Source organism: Anabrus simplex, chromosome 5 (genome assembly GCF_040414725.1).
Source record: "Anabrus simplex isolate iqAnaSimp1 chromosome 5, ASM4041472v1, whole genome shotgun sequence".
NCBI lineage: Eukaryota > Metazoa > Arthropoda > Insecta > Orthoptera > Tettigoniidae > Anabrus > Anabrus simplex.
This window is the reverse complement of record NC_090269.1, coordinates 202,914,837-202,936,206: the sequence shown is the minus strand read 5'-3', so window position 1 is coordinate 202,936,206 and position 21,370 is coordinate 202,914,837. Positions and strand designations below refer to the sequence as shown.

Genomic DNA, 21,370 nt, shown 5'->3' with positions numbered 1-21,370 from the left:
AGTTCAAAAAATGCAAAGAAGACCTCACCCAAGCAGCCCTTTTATCCTTTCGCAGCATGGACCTCGAACTCGCCTTGTTCGTGGATGCATCAAACTTCACAGCAAAAACAAGATGGAGTTTTAAGCTAATTGGTTTCTTCTCAAAGAAATTATCTCCTACCCAGAAGAAATGTTCAACGTATGACAGAGAACTCCTTGGTATCTACATAGCCATCAAATACTTCAAACACCTCCTTGAAGGAAGAACATTCAGAATTTACACAGACCAAGCTCCGCTTGGATTACAAGGCAATGGCGCAAGCTCGGATGGATGACGAAGAATGTCATAACCTTTGGTCAAGTCCTCATACTTCATTAAATTTCAAGCAACATACAACACCTGGAGGAAAACTGCCTTGGTGTGACGTGTCCACAGCAAACATTCATCCTTATGTTCCTCAGCCATTTAGATATACTATTTTTCAACACTATCATAATATGGCACACCCAGGAATTAGAATTAAACCAAACCCCATGGCACTACAGCCCTTGAAGGGCCTTGGCCTACCAAGTGACCTCTGCTCAGCCCGAAGGCCTGCAGATTACGAAGTGTCATGTGGTCAGCACGACAAGTCCTCTCGGCCGTTATTCTTGGCTTTCTAGACCGGGGCCGCTATCTCGCCATCATATAGCTTCTCAGTTCTAATCACGTAGGCTGAGTGGACCTCGAACCAGCCCTCAGGTCCAGGTAAAAATCCCTGACCTGGCCAGGAATCGAATGCGGGGCCTCGGGTAAGAGGCTGGCACGCTACCCCTACACCACGGGGCCGGCCCAGGAATTAGAACCTCATTTAAAATGTTATCAACTAGATTTATCTGGACAAATATAAAGAAAGGTGTCCATAAATGGGCAAAACCTTGTGTCGACTGTCAAAGAAACAAGATCTCTAGGCATTCTCATGCACGCCTTGGAACATTTCCAAGTAATGATGAATGTTTCACTGTTGTTCACATAGACCTAATTGGACCACTACCCCCATCTGATGAGTTTACTTACTGCCTAACGTGTATCGACAGGTTTATGAATTGGACAGAAGTAGTACCTCTACGGGATATCCGTGCAGAGACTGTGGCACAAGCCTTCTTCAACCTTTGGATAACTAGATTTGGAACACCTAACCAAACAGTGACTGACCAAGGTAAACAATTCCAGTCTGAGTTGTTTCAATCACTTGCAAAGATTTGTGGTTGTAAGCTAACGTGGATCACATCATATCACCCCCCAGTTGAATGGAAAAATTGGGAGATTGCATCGTACACCCGACAGCTATCCGAGCAAATGTGACTAGTAAATGCAGCCAAATACTACCTACAATCCTACTCGGTCTACGCTGCTCTATTAGAGAAGGAAGCAGTGCAGGAATATCTGAAATGGTGTATGGTACCACTCTCAAATTACCTGGAGACTTCTTCCGTGAATGCAGTACAAAAGTAGACGTGGAACTACCAGTATTTATTTCTCAACTTCGACAGTATATGAACCAGCTTAAACCTGTTGAATATTCCCACAAGTCAAAGGAAACACCTTTTATTCACAGAGACATCAACGCCTAGAGTCAAGTGTTCGTCAGGATCGACAGAGTGAAATTGGGACTGGAAAGTCCGTATGAAGGTCCTTATGAAATTGTCCAACGAAGCCCCGAGTTCTTTGCAATAAAGATAAGAAATAAAGTAGTGGACATATCAATAGACAGACTAAAACCATCCTACAGTTTGGCTGATATGAAAACCTACAACCTGTTTTCCAGTCAGTGACCAGGTCAGGGATGGAATGAATGAAGCCCCCATCTTGCGGCGAGGATATGAACTGTGCCGACTGCCGAAGCCTGTCGCACTCCTCTGGGGCAATGATTAATGATTAAGAGATGAAATGGTAGTGGAGAGTGTTGCTGGAATAAAAGATGACTGGGAAAACCAGAGTACCTGGAGAAAAACCTGTCCCGCCTCCGCTTTGTCCAGTACATATCTCACATGGAGTGACCAGGATTTGAACCACCGAACCCAGCGGTAAGAGGCCGATGCACTGTCGCCTGAACTACAGAGGCTTCCAGTTTGGCTGATAATACTGACAAAAGTGATGAACCTATACAGTTGACCTTGCCAAAGACTATAAACATACAACAAAGTTCAGCACTTAACAAAAATAAATCCAGAAGTACAAAATCAGGTCGTGTAGTGAGATTTCCAGTGCTGTTCATTGAGTGTTTGATGTGACTATGTGACTGAGAAGGGACTGATGTGGGAAATACAGAATTATACTCTGTAAATTCTTAGACTTAAGTTTGAAGTAATTTTTGTTGTATATATGTATTTTTTGCTGTATATTTTGAAGTGTTTTTAATGTAATGTTGATAGAGAGTTGAAAATACAACTTGCTTGCTAATTCAGTAGTGGTTGTGAACATAATAAGACTAACAACTATTTGAAGTGTATTTAAAGGCAGATTTCATGTTGATTGTTAAGATCCTTTTGATTTATTTATTTACTGTGTACTGATGATGATTCCAAGGGAATCGAAACTGGTTTTCATTTAATAAATGTTATGTACTATATAAAGTGTTGAATGGTGAAACATTCCTCAATTGATTCCTATTATACAAGTTAAACATCAACACAGAAAAGAAAGTTATAAATTATGTCAGAGTATGTGCGGCAGATCTCATGGGCATCACTTCCGAACATAAGACACTGTACAAAATACTATTTGGCTAGGTTTGGCTTGAGTTTTATATGTGCTGTTAAGGGCTGAGAGTGTGCCAGTGGCCGCGTTATGCAACATTTCAATATTTTCCGTTAGAGTGCAGCATGTAAAAGCATATCTTAAAGTCGCTTTATATTTCAACCATTAGGAATGTCACAGTACAGCATATAGCAACACCCAGCATTACAAATATATTGATTTTGTCACTATATCTGACGGCTGTTATATCTTTTTTACATTATATTTCTCATTCTCTCGTGTTAAAATAGACTAGTGACTTCTTTTAACCATCAAAGAGTTGCACAGGGTGTTGACAACACCCCACGTTTATTTTTTAGGCTAAATCTTGCGATCGAGTTTATTTAGCTTGCTGTAATCTCTTATACCTCTCTAGGTGACCTTGACCATGAAGTGTTGAGCAAGTGCTTATAATTAGAATCGCTGTAACAGGCGTTAGCACTCTTTCTTCACACGTGGGGTATCGTCATACCCCCGCGCGACCACCATCTTAACATTTCCGGCTCAGTACCTATTCAGTTCTCGCTTGAGTGCTGAAAGTCTCATTTTCTGTGAAAATGTGTAGCTATGAATGACAGGAGACTAGAATACATGAACTTTTAGAAGAAGATGAAAGTTGTGAAGAAGATTTTGATGAGTCAGATCCAGAAGAAAGTGACAATTGTGAGAAACTTATCCAAGACCGTGATACAGAGGCTAATAGTGAAGAAGATAATGATGGACAGAGTGATAATGATTCAGTTCACCGTGAAGGAGGAAATCATTACTTGAGTAAAGGTAAACAGACTAAGTGGAAGTAAGATCCCCCTCCAAGGAACGTTAGGACGCGTCAACAAAACAGAGTATTACATCTCCCTGGTGTCAAGGCTTGTGCTAGAAGTGCTAAGTCAGTGCTCAAGTGTTTTTTTGCTATTTGTGGATGATATAATGATCAGAATTATTGCTAATTGCACAAACATTTACATAGACACTATTGCTGCAAATTATTTGAGAGATCGCGATGCTAAGCATACTGATGAATCCGAAATAAAGTGTGTGATTGGTATTCTGATACTAGCAGGTGTTTATCGCTCTGGACATCAAAATCTCAAAGACTTATGGGATCAGACTGGTTTTGGAGTAGATATATTTCATGCAACAATCAGTCTACACAGATTCCTGTTCTTGTTGCGTGCTCTTCGGTTTGATGGCATCAGGGACCGATGGCAGAGAAGGGAACTTGATAAATTAGCCCCAGTTAGGGAGATTTTCAGACTTTTTATCGCCAACTGTGAGAATAATTATACACTTCCCGAATATGCAACTTGTTCCTTTCAGAGGTAGATGTAGTTTTTGAGTGTACATCCGCAGCAAACCAGAAATATGGTTTAAAATTTATGACACTGTCCAATGCTAAGATGTGGTATTCTCAGTCAATCGAAATTTATGTTGGCAAACAACCAGAGGGGCCATACCTAGTGAATAACTCACCGACAGAAGTTGTAAAGAGGTTAGTTTGAATTATTGAAGGGACTGGGCATAACATAACTGATAATTGGTTTTGCAGCATTCCTCTTGCAAGAGAACTTCGTGAAAAAAAAAACTGACTCTGGTTGGTACACTTCATAAGAATAAGAATAAGTGGAGTTCACATGTGCGAAGGACAGAGATGTAAAAAGTAGCCTGTTTGGGTTCTGGAAAAACATGACTATTGTCTCTTATGTCTCAAAGAAGAACAAATGTGTACTTCTTCTATCGTCAATGCATTTTGATGATGAAATTGATACTAGTACAGGAGATGAAAATAAACCTGCAGTTGCAACAATGTACAATATGCCTAAAACAAGAGTGGACACAGTGGATCAAATGTCTGGCACATATTCGACATCACGGAAATGTAGACGCTGGCCATTAAGAGTATTGTTTAGAATTCTTGACATTAGTGGAATTAACGCTCAGTTCATAGTTGCTTCAAACAACCCTGAGAAGAAACTTGTACGCCGAATGTTCCTGCATGAATTTGGAAGGGAATTAGTGAATCCTACAATGTGTAAAGGAGTATATACCGAAAGCCTACCGAAGACCACTCTTAAAAAAGCGGCGAAACTAACTGGTGCTGATGACCCCAGTAAGACGACAAACATCCAAGAATGAGCTACAAAACAATCACAGTGCACAGTATGCCCTAGAAACAAAGATGTAAAGACTAAATTGTACTGTTTACACTGTTGTAGAGTGATGTGTCTGAAACATAAGAAGAATGTATGTGAAAAATGTTGCCGAGATTCAGGTGAACCACAAAGTGATACAGACTAAGTTTCTGACCTTGTGTTATGTTGAATGTATTCTCAGATGTCTTTACTTCAATTTTTATTAATTTGTTTTGTACTGAAATGCAGAAATTGAGTAATAATTTCTATATTTTTGTATGCTTGGAATTTTGTAGATGAATATTGTGCATTTTATGATTTTCATATGCTAGTCTCATTATATTACATATAATAAAATACATTTTTGGAAAAATATATCTTTATGTAGGTTGTACTGTGAAATGATAGTTGGGGTGTTGTCAACACCCCGCACGACTACTAACATTTCAAATGAGTGAACGACTCTGTGAGGGTTAAAACTCATAGTAGCAACAGAAATAAATCTTTCTCAATTTTTAATGTAACAATCTGGGATTTTTGCAAATATTGGTCTGTTTCGTTAATATAAGATGGTGATACAGTTACCTCTATCTACCAGAACACAAGCACTAAATATCAAAATGACTAACTTTCCTGTTGGTAAATCTGTACGTGACTTAAGACTGGCATGAGTGCACCAGTCAAAGAATAGAACTTCTACTCTGTAGAAAATTTCCAGTTGTGCTGGATTGAAGAGATAGCTTCCATGTCCTTAATTATGGTACTTGGTAAACATGACCCAAACCACATAGCCAGCTGACTCGGTACTGTATAGGATGAGATTGGACATATTCTACATTAGTGATATTTAGGTAAGGAAAGAAACATACATACATTGGCAGAGTATGTAGTCATGATTGAGTAAACTCTGATCTTTGTCTAGGGAAGAACTCCATTAACAGTTATGCAATACAGAGTTAGAAATTATTGTAACCATCAGGAGTGTGGTGAGTATGGGTGTGACAGCATCGTGCCAAAGCAAGTACACTACGGTGACACTGGCTGAAACCAATGGTGTGTTTGTGTTTGATGCTGATTTCCTGGCATGGCTCTCAAGCCATTCTAAAGTCACGTGCAGATTTAGGAGCAGTGTCCCACAAAGCCCATTTGAACTCACCCGCAAAGCGATCTGATTGGCTAAATTCAGCCGCTGATAAAATGACACACCGAGCTCGATACCTGCAGTCGCTTAAGTGCAGCCAGTATCCAGTATTCGGGAGACAGTAGGTTCGAACCCCACTGCCGGCAGCCCTGAAGATGGTTTTCCGTGGTTTCCCATTTTCACACCAGGAAAATGCTGGGGCTGTACCTTAATTAAGGCCACGGCCGCTTCCTTCCCATTCCTAGCCCTTTCCTCTCCCATCGTCGCCATAAGACCTATCTGTGTCAGTGCGATGTAAAGCAAAAAAAAGATAAAATGACAATGGTACAAGATATCAAATTATTTATTAGCATGACCAACCCTCTAATGCTCATATACCCAGTTAACACTGTTTCTGATCACCCTGTATATATGTAAAGTGGCCTTGAAGTTGAAGGCAAAGCAGTTTGTGAATTTCAGTTTAGCGGCTACTGACATAATGATCAAGTGCTTGTGTGTGCGAGTATGTTGGTAGTAGCTATGGTTATTTATTCTTATGTGAGGCGATCAACTTTCAGTACCGTTCTTATTAGCTCATTTGAAGGTGTTGTTTGAGGTTTTGGAACAAACACTCCTGGTGAGTAGGACCTGCATTTCTTTTTTTCCCTGGAGAGGTTGTTAATTTGTTCAATAAATTTCTTAAAAGTGGAATTTTAAGAAAAATGCATGTGGATTATAGTAAATACTTATATAAGTTTGTCAATTTTTAAATTTGTTTAAATTGATACTTCATTAAAAAATGATCTTGTTCAATAACACAGTTAAATAATATGATTTCATGTAATTTAAAACATAGGTAAATATGCACTGTCTGTTCTTGCAACTGCGCGGCTGTGAGCTTGCATCCGGGAGATAGTGTTCGAATCCCACTATCGGCAGCCCTGAAAATGGTTTTCCGTGGTTTCCCATTTTCACACCAGGCAAATGCTGGGGCTGTACCTTAATTAAGGCCACGGCCACTTCCTTCCAACTCCTAGGCCTTTCCTATCCTATCGTCGCCATAAGACCTATCTGTGTCGGCGCGACGTAAAGCCCCTAGCAAAAAAAAAAAAATTCTTGCAACTTTGAAAGATTTGTTTACAAATTTTGAATTTGCTGGCACTACCAATAGAATAATTACTAGCGGCTGCCTATGAGAATAATGAACTCCAGCTTTGTGGGTATGAAAAACAGAGAAATCAAGGTGGTGATAATGTGACTCAGTTTTTAAGATAAGAGGTATAACTCTAAACATTGCCCCAGGGCTAGTTGCAAATGGAGGATTGTGGACATACAGAGTTAATTCACAGAGGCTTGCAGGCTGAATCCTGATAGCTTATAATGAAGTTATATGTACGTGTCTTCGCTATTGGTTTAATGTCGCTCTACTCTGTAGAAAATTTCCAGTTGTGCTGGATTGAAGAGATAGCTTCCGTGTCCTTAATTATGGTGCCTGGTGAACATGACCCAAACCACATAGCCAGCTGACTCGGTACTGTATAGGATGAGATTGGACATATTCTACATTAGTGATATTTAGGTAAGGAAAGAAACAAGTATGATGTAAAAAATGAACTTTGCCTTTGGTAATGATCACTATAAAGTAAGTTATCCTCTAAATCCAATTCTAAGATTTTTAAATATACCAATTAATGTTCTTACATACATTGGCAGAGTATGTAGTCATGATTGAGTAAACTCTGATCTTCGTCTAGGGAAGAACTCCATTAACAGTTATGCAATACAGAGTTAGAAATTATTGTAACCATCAGGAGTGTGGTGGGTTTTGGTTTTGAGTCCCAAAAGTGAGCTTATTTTCAAGTGTTACATTTTAAAGTTATTGGATATTTCTGTCATGATAAAAGGGATTGGTACTGTATAACTTGTTGAAGATATTGCAGATGGCCAAGACAAAAGCTATGCATCATCTCGGCTTGCTTTGCAACACAGGAAGTATTTGGCTTAGCCCAGTTGGTAGTATGACTGACATAGTCTGTGATAACATATATTCTTGTAACTTGTAAATTTCTTATTTGGTGTTCATGAGCTCAGCTCACAACAGCAGTTTATATTACATACTAGCTGTTGTATCTGTCACTGATACCCCAATTAAGCCTTTTGAATCCTATCTTGCGGCATATTTTAGAATGCTCATCTACAAATGTGTATGCCGGACATTGCTTAGAATACAGGGTGGAATCATAAGAGAACTGGTTATTTATAGACTCGCTGTACAGTACATGTAACTGACAATGAAACAGTGCTAGAGCAGAAACAACCTACTGTCAGTGCTCACTGTTAATACTTGCCAACTGAATTAATCATCCCTGCTCTTCAGTTTTCATTAAATGAATATGTTGTAAATACTTACTGACCCAGGAGACAGCATCCTCATCTGGTACAAGATGTGGAGATAGGACCTGCATAGAGGGTACTCCAGGAGATGAGAACCCGCGTAATAGTCCAACAGACATGTAGCCTATCGAGGCCGCCATTGCCAGCAAGAGCTGTAACAACCAATACAACGTTATATTAAATAAACGTACTGTAATACGGTATCACTGTTGTGCCTCCAAATAGCAATTATCGTGGAGGGAAACCAGGGCGACAGTCCCGTCTCCATCCCCATGAGAAATAGGCAGTGATCAGGTCCCCCAAGAATTGTTTATTAATTTCATTCCCCAAAATTGGGATCATGAGTCGGACACACTCTCTGGTCTTTGAGTTAGTTTACTGATGAATCACTGAGCTGTAGTGTTCTCACAAGTCCACAGATCCTAACACAAAGAGAGGCAGAGAGAGTGCCAATATAGTTATTGGAGACAGGGGCTGATCCCCCCAAATGGGGGAAATTTTTCCTCCCCCAAAAATGGTCAGGTAAAAATGAAATGGCTTATGTCTTTTAGTGCCGGGATGTATCCGAGGACTTCGGTTCACCAGGTGCAGGTCTTTTGATTTGACGCCCATAGGCCACCTGCGCATCGTGATGAGGATGAAATGATAATGAACATGACACACCCAGCCCCCGTGCCAGGGGAATTAACTAATTATGGTTAAAATTCCCGACCCTGGCGGTATCGAACCTGGGACCCCTGTGACCAAAGACAACGGTCAGGTGAAAAAAGAAAAATGTAAACTTTACAGAATTTTTTTTTTAAAAAAAGCACATCAGTGTCTAGGGTTATATGTTAACATACAAACAATCACTGTGAATTGTAATGAATGTACAATTTACCTAGCAATAGGACATACACTATAGCGTTACAAAATGAAATGGCTATAGGTATGCCTGTTGCCAGTTCAGCATAAATGGCAAGTACAGGTAATCCCCGTTGTACGCGGATTCGTTATCCGCGATTTCGCAAATACTCGTACGCGATTTTGGTTTTAAGTCTAGTGTTGTCATCTGTTAACAGTTAGTGAAAGCTGTAATTCCTTAAATCGGGGCCGATGACCTTAGATGTTAGGCCCCTTTAAACACCAAGCATCATCATCATCCAATTCCTTAAATCGGGTACAGACATGTGTGTTGAACTCTCTAACTTACAGTACCGTACGTCGTGCGCCAAAGTTAAACGGGGCAAGCACATCTCTACGCGCATCTTCTGTCGTGTTTGTTGAGACGTGAATCATCAGTTCCGATCAGTAGAGCTGTGAAGTTGCACTTGATAGGTTTCGTGTTTAAAACGCCGGGTAAAAGGAAATAAAGTGTGCCTGTTGAAGGAAAGAAGCGTGTACCAAAGTCGAATTCGTCAGAAACATAGATGCGTTGGATCGCTATGAGAAAAGTGAGCATATTGTTGACATTCAGCGTGCTTTGGGACTTCTGAATTCACTGAGAACTATTCGTGACAATGCGGAATCAATTCGAGAAACTGCTCAATCTTTTACTAACTTAAATGTGACTACGCGCCCCCTCTGTGGTGTAGTGGTTAGCGTGATTAGCTGCCACCCCCCGGAGGCCCGGGTTCGATTCCCGGCTCTGCCACGAAATTTGAAAAGTGGTACGAGGGCTGGAACGGGGTCCACTCAGCCTCGGGAGGTCAACTGAGTAGAGGTGGGTTCGATTTCCACCTCAGCCATCCTGGAAGTGGTTTTCCGTGGTTTCCCACTTCTCCTCCAGGCGAATGCCGGGATGGTATCTAACTTAAGGCCACGGCCGCTTCCCTCTTCCTTGTGTATCCCTTCCAATCTTCCCATCCCTCCACAAGGCCCCTGTTCAGCATAGCAGGTGAGGCCGCCTGGGCGAGGTACTGGTCATACTCCCCAGTTGTATCCCCCGATCAAGAGTCTGAAGCTCCAGGACACTGCCCTTGAGGCGGTAGAGGTGGGATCCCTCGCTAAGTCCGAGGGAAAAACCGAACCTGGAGGGTAAACAGATGATGATGATGATGATGATGAAATGTGACTACAGTGATCAAATCTCGCTCGGGAGCGATGGAAATTGATTGAGCATCACAACCAACAACACATGCCTCTCTCTGGAGCTGCTGTTCAAGCTAAAGCCAAGAGCTTGTATGTTGTATGCAGAATTTAGTTTATTATTGCATGTTTCATTGTTAAATTTTTAAGTAGGCTTATACAGTACAAAGTTTGCATTAAAATGCGTTTCAGAAACATGAGAATGGTTATTTTTTGTAAACATAAAGAATCTCTGCTCTTTTAAAGTTAATATGTGAGTAAGCGGAAACATAACCATATTGTTTACATATAAAATGATTCTCGATTAACGCGAATTCGGTATGCGCGGCAATTCCGCGGAACGTAACTATCGCGTGTAACGAGGTCTACCTGTATTACACTCTATTGTTAACAGCACAGACAACTTGACCTCAAGGAGGAGGGAAGAGAGAGAGAGAGAGAGAGAGCAAATGTTCAAAACTCCACCCTGTAGTTAGAAAGCACAGTGAATGACTGGAGAAGCATCTTGCAAAAAAAATCGAAGCACCGAGAAGGGGAGAAGGAAACGAAATTAAACTTCACGTGTTGAGAGGCCATGTGATGTTATTTCAGTGATTACAAAATTGAGTCAGATTTACATAAAACTTGGCAGTACGAGCCCACTTATCAGTATGACCTTGTAGCCCTTCTGGCCTGGATGCATGCATTGATTCGGCTGGGAAAGGTGTCGTAAAGCCGTTGTATCTTCTCCTGAGTCAAGTTGGCCCACAACTGTTGGTTGTAACTGGTCCTCAATATACGGGCACTGAGACGGAGTTAACGTCCGAGCTGGTCCCACACATGTTCTATCGGGGACAGATCTGGGGATCTTGCTGGCCATGGGAGTACCTCAGCATTATGTAGGCAGTTCAAAGAGACACGTGGCATGTGTGGACGAGCATTGTCCTGCTGAAAAATTATACCACAATACTGTGGTATGAGAGGTAACACGTGAGGATGCAGGATATCCGAGACGTACTGTGCCGCCAGAGTCAGCACCATGATGCCAGGAGTAACCCCGCTGTGCCTCTACAAAACATTGAAAGAATGGGACATCTCCCCACGTCGCCACCATACTCGCAGACGATGGTCATTTGGGGTAGTGCAGAACCGCGATTCATCGCTGAACACAATGCGACGCCATTCGTCAGCAGTCCATGCTTCCCGGTTATGGAACCACTCCAAACGCAGCCGCTTGTGTTGTGTCAACGGCCGCCTACGCGTGCGACGGTAATTCCCTACTCTGGCTGCTGCTAGTCTCCAACCAATGGTGCGGGATGGCACAGAATGTCGCAGGGGGGTAGTCCATTACTTGTTCTCGGATGGCAGGCGCAGATGTGAAGGGGTTACAATGTGCTTGGTGCACAATACGGCGATCCTCCCTTGTGGTGGTCAGACGTGGTCGACCGAAACCTTGACGAAGAGAATGCCTGCCCTCCTGTTCCCATGCAGTTTAGCTTACTATCAATCACTACTAATCTGCATTTAGGGTAGTCGCCCAGGTGGCGGATGCCCTATGTGTTGTTTTCCTAGCCTTTTCTTAATTGATTTCAAAGAAATTGGAAATTTACTGAACATCTCCCTAGGGTAAGTTATTCCAATCCCTAACTCCCCTTCCTATGAACATCAGGCCACTGTCACATCCGAATGCCCCACAACTGTGGATATTACACGATTCGACTAGCCGGCCAAATGGATACCCAGAACGAGGTCCCTTTCAAACTCTGCCAGGTGCTGATAACACTATCTCACACGAGTAGGGCCTGTTCCACTTGTCAGAGAGAACTGCGACTCTAAACATTTATAGTACTGTACATACCCGCCGATGACGTGTACGCGTATGAAGTTACATTGACATCCGACCATTTTTTCTGGGTGCTTCAAATTTTGTTTGTCAGGCAATGTAGATGGGCGCCGGCCCCGTGGCGTAGGGCTAGCGTGCCTGCCTGTTATCCGGAAACCCCGGGTTCGATTCCTGGCCAAGCCAGGAATTTTTACCTGGATCTGAGGGCTGACCACATGACACCTCGTAATCTGCAGGCCTTCGGGTTGAGCAGCGATCGCTTTGTAGGCAATGGTCCTTCGGGGCTGTTGCGCCATGTTTTTTTAGGGGGAATTTCATCGACTAAGTAAATCACCCATGACCTCGATGACATTCTGTGCATGTAAAGCTGAGTTTGTTCTGCTGCTATCGCCAGTTTTTATTGGACCAAAATGTTATTAACTGCCGTCCTCTGAGGCCCGGGTTCGATTACCGGTACTGCCAGAAATTTAAGAATGGCAGGAGGTCTGGTATATGGTTTAAATGGCACATGCAGCTCACCTCCATTGGGGGTGTGCCTGAAAAGAGCTGCACCACCTCGGGATGAGGACACGAGTTTGTCCGGCTCCATGGCTAAGTGGTTAGCGTGCTGGCCTTTGGTTACAGGGTCCCGGCAGGGTCGAGAATTTTAACCATAATTGGTTAATTCCTCTGGCACGGGGACTGGGTGTATGTGCCGTCTTCATTATCATTTCATCCTCATCACGACGCGCAGGTCGCCTACGGACATCAAATCAAAAATTGCACCATGCCTCTCTGGAGGCCACACGCCATTTCATTTCATTTCATTGGACCAAAGATTCGAATATTTCTCTGGACTTTCAGATCAGGAGAGTGAAAAAGATCGGGAGAAACGTGTTTAGGATAACTTACTTGGTTCAATTTCTGGCAGCTCATGACGAATTTATTTGCACCATTTCACAAAGATAGATTTCTAGGTAAGATCGCGTCACACATTTTGTACTGCTAATTTCATGACGACCGAGCTCGATAGCTGCAGTCGCTTAAGTGCGGCCAGTATCCAGTATTCGGGAGATAGTAGGTTCGAACCCCACTGTCGGCAGCCCTGAGGATGGCTTTCCGTGGTTTCCCATTTTCACACCAGGAAAATGCTGGGGCTGTACCTTAATTAAGGCCACGGCCGCTTCCTTTCCACTCCTAGCCCTTCCCTGTCCCATCGTCGCCATAAGACCTATCCGTGTCGGTGCGACGTAAAGCAACTAGCAAATTTTATGACGCAAATTTTCAGATGACTCCCAGCTATAAGACATCATATCTATGTCAAAAGGAATCACAGTTCTAGAAGATGAAGTTGTTACTGTGAGCATTTTGGATGATGATGTTACCGGTAATTAATCCGTGGCTGGTGTAAACGTTGAAAAATTACTGAATGGATGGACGCAGTCTTGAATAAATAAATAAATAAATAAATAAATAAATAAATAAATAAATAAATAAATAAATAAATAAATAAATAAATAAATAAATCTAAAACGAAATGGAGGGCTGTTGGATGAAGTCAGGTGGGGCAGGATATTAGGATATAAGGTCTTGCAGGAAATTGATGGACTTAGTTATTGGAGTTGTAGAATTGCCAGTGTTGGAAGAAGTAAGGGCGATATAAAGAGTGGGCTAGCCGAAACCCTAAGGCCTTTCTTAGAAAATAAATGTGTTTACATCAGACATTGATATGCATAGTAGCGAAATGTTCCTGAAGACGTTTGTGTGGAGCATGGCATCATATGAAAGTGAAACATAGTTACCGGTACGGTACAGAAAGAAAAAGACCAAACCTTTGAAAGGTAGTCTTACTGAATGGGTCACATAATGAAGAGATATTTAATCAAAATGGTACCGCTATGAGGACAACGAATTGGTGCGATTTGACCGGGAGAAGGAATAGATAGATAGGGCACACTTGTAAACACCGAGGACTTGTTCAGTGAGTTTGGGAGGGAAGTGTAGCGTGTAACAATAGTATGGCAAGGCCACGACATGAACATGACGAACAGATTAAAACAGATGAAGGCTACGATAGTTAGGCCAAATTTCAGTGCGACATAGAGAGCTGCATAAAACTACGGTTATCTATTGACTGATGACCCTCACAAAAGCCCGCCCGGTGACCATGATCGTGAAGGCGTCAAATCTGTATGGTCTGAGACTACGGTTAGCCGGTTCCGTTTGAGGAAGAAAAATAAATCAGAATGTTGAACGTTAATTGGTAGGTGAGGAGAGGAGGTTGTATATAGACTGATTGTGAATCCCTAGATTGCATGCCAAAAAGGCTGGGTTAAATTCCAAACCTCTCAGCATTGTTCATATGGAGTGAGGGCAATTGACGTTGACGATTAGTCCGTTGGATGGAGACGTTAAGCCTTGATCAGATCCCTTTGTGTTATTCGACTGGAGTAGGGTAGGCTATGTACCGTCACCGAGTTGTACCCTCTCCCTCATCTACTCACAACAAACACGGAGGTCGGTCATGGGCGTGAAGTAGAAAGACCTGCAACAGGCGAGCCGAACGTGTCTTCGGGCAGTCCCATAATAAATACCCTAACAACAAATCATTGTATTATAATAATATATTAATAATAATTTTCCTTTAACCGTTGATGGTGTTAAACTCGAAAGTAGTTGTAAAACGCCGCAACTTTGATCAAAGAAAGTAAATGTACTGCCGGCCTAAATGAGAATCCTATGTACTGTATATCGCAGAAGGTAAACTAGGTTACAGACAGACTGTTGAGTCATAAAGGGACTATGGCTGAGTCAGAGACTTACGCGACTGTATGGGCACCAAAACAAGCTGACGAATGTAAATATATTTTTCCGTGCAGTACGTACATTTGATGCCGTGTTCGTTGTAAAAAGAAACATTGTGTTCATCCGCGTCAGTTGCCTTGCTCGTTGGACGAACTATCATTTTATGACATACGACACGTCGCACTACCGTTGGGCTGAGTAGCTCCGACGGTAGAGCGCTCGCCATCTGACCCCCAAGTTGGTAGGGTCAGTCCGATGGTATTTGAAGGTACTTAAATACGCCAGAACTACTGCGGTACAAATCAATCAATCAGTCACTATTGATCTGCATTTAAGGCAGTCGCCCAGGTGGCAGATTCCCTATCTGTTGTTTTCCTAGCCTTTTCTTAAATGATCGCAAAGAAATAGGAAAATTATTGCCGGGCTGAGTAGCTCAGACGGTTAAGGCGCTGGCCTTCTAACCCAACTTGGCAGGTTCGATCCTGGCTCAGTCCGGTGGTATTTGAAGGTGCTCAAATACGACAGCCTCGTGTCGGTAGATTTACTGGCACGTAAAAGAACTCCTGCGGGACTAAATTCCGGCACCTCGGCGTCTCCGAAGACCGTAAAAGTAGTTAGTGGGACGTAAAGCAAATAACATTATTATTAGGAAAATTATTGAACAAATCCCTTGGAAAGTTATTCCAATTCCTAACTCCCCTTCCTATAAACGAATATTTGCCCCAATTTGTCCTCTTGAATTCCAACTTTATCTTCGTATTATGATCTTTCCTACTTTTAAAGACACCACTCAAACTTATTTGTCTACTGATGTCCTCCCATGCCGTCTCTCCACTGACAGCTCGGAACATACCACTTAATCGAGCAGCTCGTCTCCTTTCTTCCAAGTCTTCCCAGCCCAAACTTTGCAATATTTTTGTAACGCTACTATTTTGTCGGAAATCGCCCAGAACAAATCGAGCTGATTTTCTTTGGATTTTTTCCAGTTCTTGAATCAAGTAATCCTGGTGAGGGTCCCATACACTGGAACCAAACTCTAGTTGGGGTCTTACCAGAGACTTATATGCCTTCTCCTTTACATCCTTACTACAACCCCTAAATACCCTCATAACCATGTGCAGAGATCTGTACCCTTTATTAACAATCATATTTATAAATTACCCCAATGAAGGTCTTTTCTTATATTTACACCTAGGTACTTACAATAATCCCCAAAAGAAACTTTCACCCCATCAACGCAGTAATTAAAACTGAGAGGACTTTTCCTATTTGTGAAACTCACAACCTGACGTTTAACCCCGTTTATCATCATACCATTGCCCACCGTCCATCTCACAACACTATCGAGGTCACCCTGCAGCCGCTCGCAATCTTGTAACTTATTTATTACTCTGTACAGAATAATATCATCTGCAAACAACCTTATCTCTGATTCCACTCCTTTACACATATCATCTATATATATGAAATAAGAGTTTTGTCTGCACATTGCTCAGAATTTGAAAAGAATGGTATTTCTGTATCGGTCATGTCCATAGTAACAAGGAAATTCACTTTTTACTTTTCCGTAATGTCTGTCTGTCTGTCTGTCTGTCTGTCTGTATGTATGTATGTACACGTATCACGAGAAAACGGCTGAAGAGAATTTAATGAAAATCGGTATGTGAAGACGAGGGATGAGCCGCTACAATCTAGGCTATAAATAATTTTACTCACGCTGAGTGAAATGGTAGTTTAGGGGAAGGCCTAAAATTTATTTCTCAAATATTTATATTATGAGTGGTCCTATCGATAAATACTACACAACTAAAGTTATATAGAATTAAATTTCCGATCATTTATGCCATACATTGTTACCGTACCGGTTTTGATAACACAGATATTAATGAATTTGTATTTTTGTTGCCAAGTCCACATCAACGCCGAACCACGAACAGAATTTAATGAAAGTCGGTATATAAATTTTGGGAATAAGAAACTACAGAGCAAGTTATAAACAATTTTATTCAGCCTCTATGAAATTGTAGTTTAGGGGAAGGCACGAACAGAATTTAATGAAAGTCGGTATATAAATTTTGGGAATAAGAAACTACAGAGCAAGTTATAAACAATTTTATTCAGCCTCTATGAAATTGTAGTTTAGGGGAAGGCACCTAAAATTTAATTGTAAATACCTGTTATTGGTCCTATCGAAAAGTACTGCATAACATAAGTTATAGAGAATACAATTTCTGACCATTTATGTTTTAGTTATTCATTTTCACCGTACCGACTATGATAAGAGTGGTATTTCAGAGTCGGAAGAAAACTAAATGTGAAGGCCTACAATATTGAAAGCGCATGACATTGATCAACAATAACATTACATTGACAATTATTTATGGTGATGTTCTTTCTCCTTTATGCTGCCGCTCAACTCGGATAGACGGGAGTACTGCTGCGTACCGAGTATAACAGCCTGACTGAATACTGGCGGGAAATAGCTGGTGAGTTAGAAAACTTTCTTCTCTAGCATGTCATTCCTCTGGTTTATACATTATCTGATACCGTTCTGCTGGTACGTAACTCTCTGGTTCATCATAGTATTCCTGCTATTCGATCCCTACTCTGACGTGCTGGTTTGAATGAGCAGTGTGTACTGTTAAGGCAAAGGTTCACTTAGTAGTAGTAGTAGTAGTAGTAGTAGTAGTAGTAGTATGACCTGGTCTAGAATTACAATTTAGGCATATTCCAAATTATAGCACCACAATTCACTAAGTAACTCAAAAATCAACCCTGAAAAGAGCCGTTTCTTAAAAAGAACTTCTTCCTCTTCACTTTTATTAAATTTTACATTCATTTTATTCGACATATGCAGTGAAGAGGGGGTTTCTCCTCTGGCTTGGAGGAAATATTTGCCTCCAAGTCGGATAGATCTTTCCGCCGCCAGTGTAGTGAATTGAGATTTTCCGACTCATCAGGTACTCCTACGAAACAGATTAGTAAAAGGGCATAGTTTTTGCCCTGGGACTCTTCACTATTCGCCCCCTCCCCACGAACAATGACTAAAAGTGTTCACGTATCACGGCTGTCTGCGGCCTGGTCATTCCAGCTTTGGAACTTTGGACTGTTAGATCGGCAGCGGAGTTTTGTTCGTTAAAAGTGAGAAAACGTGTGGTTTTACATTTGATCGAGTATTTCATGTGAAATCATTGCTTTTACTCGCCCCATTCCTACTGACGTCATTGTAATGACCTATGTTCATTTCAGTTGGGAAATGAAATGGCGTATGGCTTTTAGTGCCGGGAGTGTCCAAGGACATATTCGGCTCGCCAGGTGCAGGTCTTTCAATTTGACTCCTATAGGCGACCTGCGCGTCGTGATGAAATTGAAATGATGATGAAGACAACACACACACCCAGCCCCCGTGCCGGAGAAGTTAACAAATTATGGTTAAAATTCCCGACCCTGCCGGGAATCGAACCCGGGACCCCTGTGGCCAAAGGCCAGCACGCTAACCATTTAGCCATGGAGCCGGACTTTAGTTGGGAAAACCACTAAACAGTCTTTCTGGGGATGTAAAAAGGCAGATGTAGAATGAGTGTCTGCCATTATAATGAAAACTCCCCAACCTGATTGTTAATAATGGTTGGCAAGCGAGCCTACCATTACAATGAAAATTCCCTAACGCAGTCTTCATATGAGAAAAGACGTTTGGTTATTTATCCGTTGCGTTTCTAGGGTAACAGTAAGAGCTATGCAATTTAATACAGTCTTGCTAACAAAGTGTACTCTACGTAACCTACAATTCTGTACATAATGTAGAATTCCGTAGCGAAGCACGGGTACGTCAGCTAGTTGATACATAAGAAAACATAAAGGTCCAATAATACTGCCTTGAGGAATTCCCCTCTTAATGATTACAGGGTCAGATAAAGCTTCGACTACTCTAATTCTCCGAGTTCTATTTTCTAGAAATATAGCTACCCATTCAGTCACTCTTTTTTTTTCTAGTCCAAAGGCACTCATTTTTGCCACTAGTCTTCCATGATCTACCCTATCAAATGCCTCAGGTAGGTCAATCGCAGTGCAGTCCATTTGGTCTCCTGAATCCAGGATATTTGCTATATCTCGCTGAAATCCTACAAGTACCGGGCGAGTTGGCCGTGCGGTTAGAGGCGCGCAGCTGTGAGCTTGCATCCGGGAGATAGCGGGTTCGAATCCCACTGTCGGCAGCCCTGAAGGTGGTTTTCCGTGGTTTCCCATTTTCACACGAGGCAAATGCTGGGGCTGTACCTTAATTAAGGCCACGGCCGCTTCCTTCCAACTTCTAGGCCTTTCCTATCCCATCGTCGCCATAAGACCTACCTGTGTCGGTGCGACGTAAACCCACTAGCGAAGGGAATCCTACAAGCTGAGCTTCAGTGGAATAACCTTTCCTAAACCCAAACTGCCTTCTGTCGAACCAGTTATTAATTTCGCAAACATGTCTAATAAAATCAGAAAGAATGCTTTCCCAAAGCTTACTTGCAATTCATGTCAAACTGACTGGCCTGTAATTTTCAGCTTTATGTCTATCACCCTTTCTTTTATACACAGGGGCTACTATAGCAACTCTCCATTCATTTGGTATAGCTCCTTCAACGAAACAATAATCAAATAAGTATTTCAGATATGGTACTATATCCCAACCCATTGCCTTTAGTATATCCTCAGAAATCTTATCAATGCCAGCTACTTTTTTTAGTTTTCAACTTTTGTATCTTACTGTAAATGTCATTGTTATCATAGGTAAATTTTAATACTTCTTTAGTATTACTCACCTCCCCTATCTGGACATTATCCTTGTAACCAACAGTCTTTACATACTGCCGACTGAATACATTTGCCTTTTGAAGATCCTCGCATACACACTCCCCTTGTTCATTAATTATTCCTGGAATATCTTTCTTTGAACCTGTTTCTGACCTAAAGTACCTATACATACCCTTCCATTTTTCACTAAAATTTGTATGACCACCAGTTATGCTTGCTATCAGGTTATCCTTAGCTGACTTCTTTGTTAGATTCAATTTTATACTAAGTTACTTCAATTTCTCCTTACTTCCATAACCATTTCTAACTCTATTTCGTTCCAGCCTGCACCTCTTTCTTAGTCAATTTACTTCTTTGTTATAATATAGCGTATCTTTACCATTCCTTACCACCGTTAAAGGTACAAAATTTTGTCACTTCGGCGTCTCCGAAAACCATAAAACCAATAGTATTACACTGACTGACAGTGACAATGCAACACCAAGGAGGAGTGGATCGAAAGGGATGAAAATTGGGGAAAAAACAGAGACGGCATGGACGAATAATTGATGTTTATTTCAAACCGATATGCAGGTTACACAATGCGCACGGCATCGACTCAGTAGGATGTAGGACCACCGCGAGCGGCGATGCACGCAGAAACACGTCGAGGTACAGAGTCAATAAGAGTGCGGATGGTGTCCTGAGGGATGGTTCTCCATTCTCTGTCAACCATTTGCCACAGTTGGTCGTCCGTACGAGGCTGGGGCAGAGTTTGCAAACGGCGTCCAATGAGATCCCACACGTGTTCGATTGGTGAGAGATCCGGAGAGTACGCTGGCCACGGAAGCATCTGTACACCTCGTAGAGCCTGTTGGGAGATGCGAGCAGTGTGTGGGCGGGCATTATCCTGCTGAAACAGAGCATTGGGCAGCCCCTGAAGGTACGGGAGTGCCACCGGCCGCAGCACATGCTGCACGTAGCGGTGGCCATTTAACGTGCCTTGAATACGCACTAGAGGTGACGTGGAATCATACGCAATAGCGCCCCAAACCATGATGCCGCGTTGTCTAGCGGTAGGGCGCTCCACAGTTACTGCCGGATTTGACCTTTCTCCACGCCGACGCCACACTCGTCTGCGGTGACTATCACTGACAGAACAGAAGCGTGACACATCGGAGAACACGACGTTCTGCCATTCCCTCATCCAAGTCGCTCTAGCCCGGCACCATGCCAGGCGTGCACGTCTATGCTGTGGAGTCAATGGTAGTCTTCTGAGCGGACGCCGGGAGTGCAGGCCTCCTTCAACCAATAGACGGGAAATTGTTCTGGTCGATATTGGAACAGCCAGGGTGTCTTGCACATGCTGAAGAATGGCGGTTGACGTGGCGTGCGGGGCTGCCACCGCTTGGCGGCGGATGCGCCGATCCTCGCGTGCTGACGTCACTCGGGCTGCGCCTGGACCCCTCGCACGTGCCACATGTCCCTGCGCCAACCATCTTCGCCACAGGCGCTGCACCGTG

General features: G+C 42.4%; 1 protein-coding gene across 3 annotated transcripts in view; it reads right to left on the bottom strand.

Moving 5' to 3' along the window:
• LOC136873916 (facilitated trehalose transporter Tret1-2 homolog) overlaps positions 1 to 21,370 on the bottom strand; it is a 323,227-nt gene that overhangs the window by 15,346 nt on the left and 286,511 nt on the right. For all 3 annotated transcript variants that reach the window (XM_067147254.2, XM_067147253.2, XM_067147252.2), the window contains exon 2: positions 8,418 to 8,553. In XM_067147254.2, the coding sequence (XP_067003355.2) occupies positions 8,418 to 8,553 (136 nt within the window). The remainder of the gene's footprint in view (positions 1 to 8,417; positions 8,554 to 21,370) is intronic.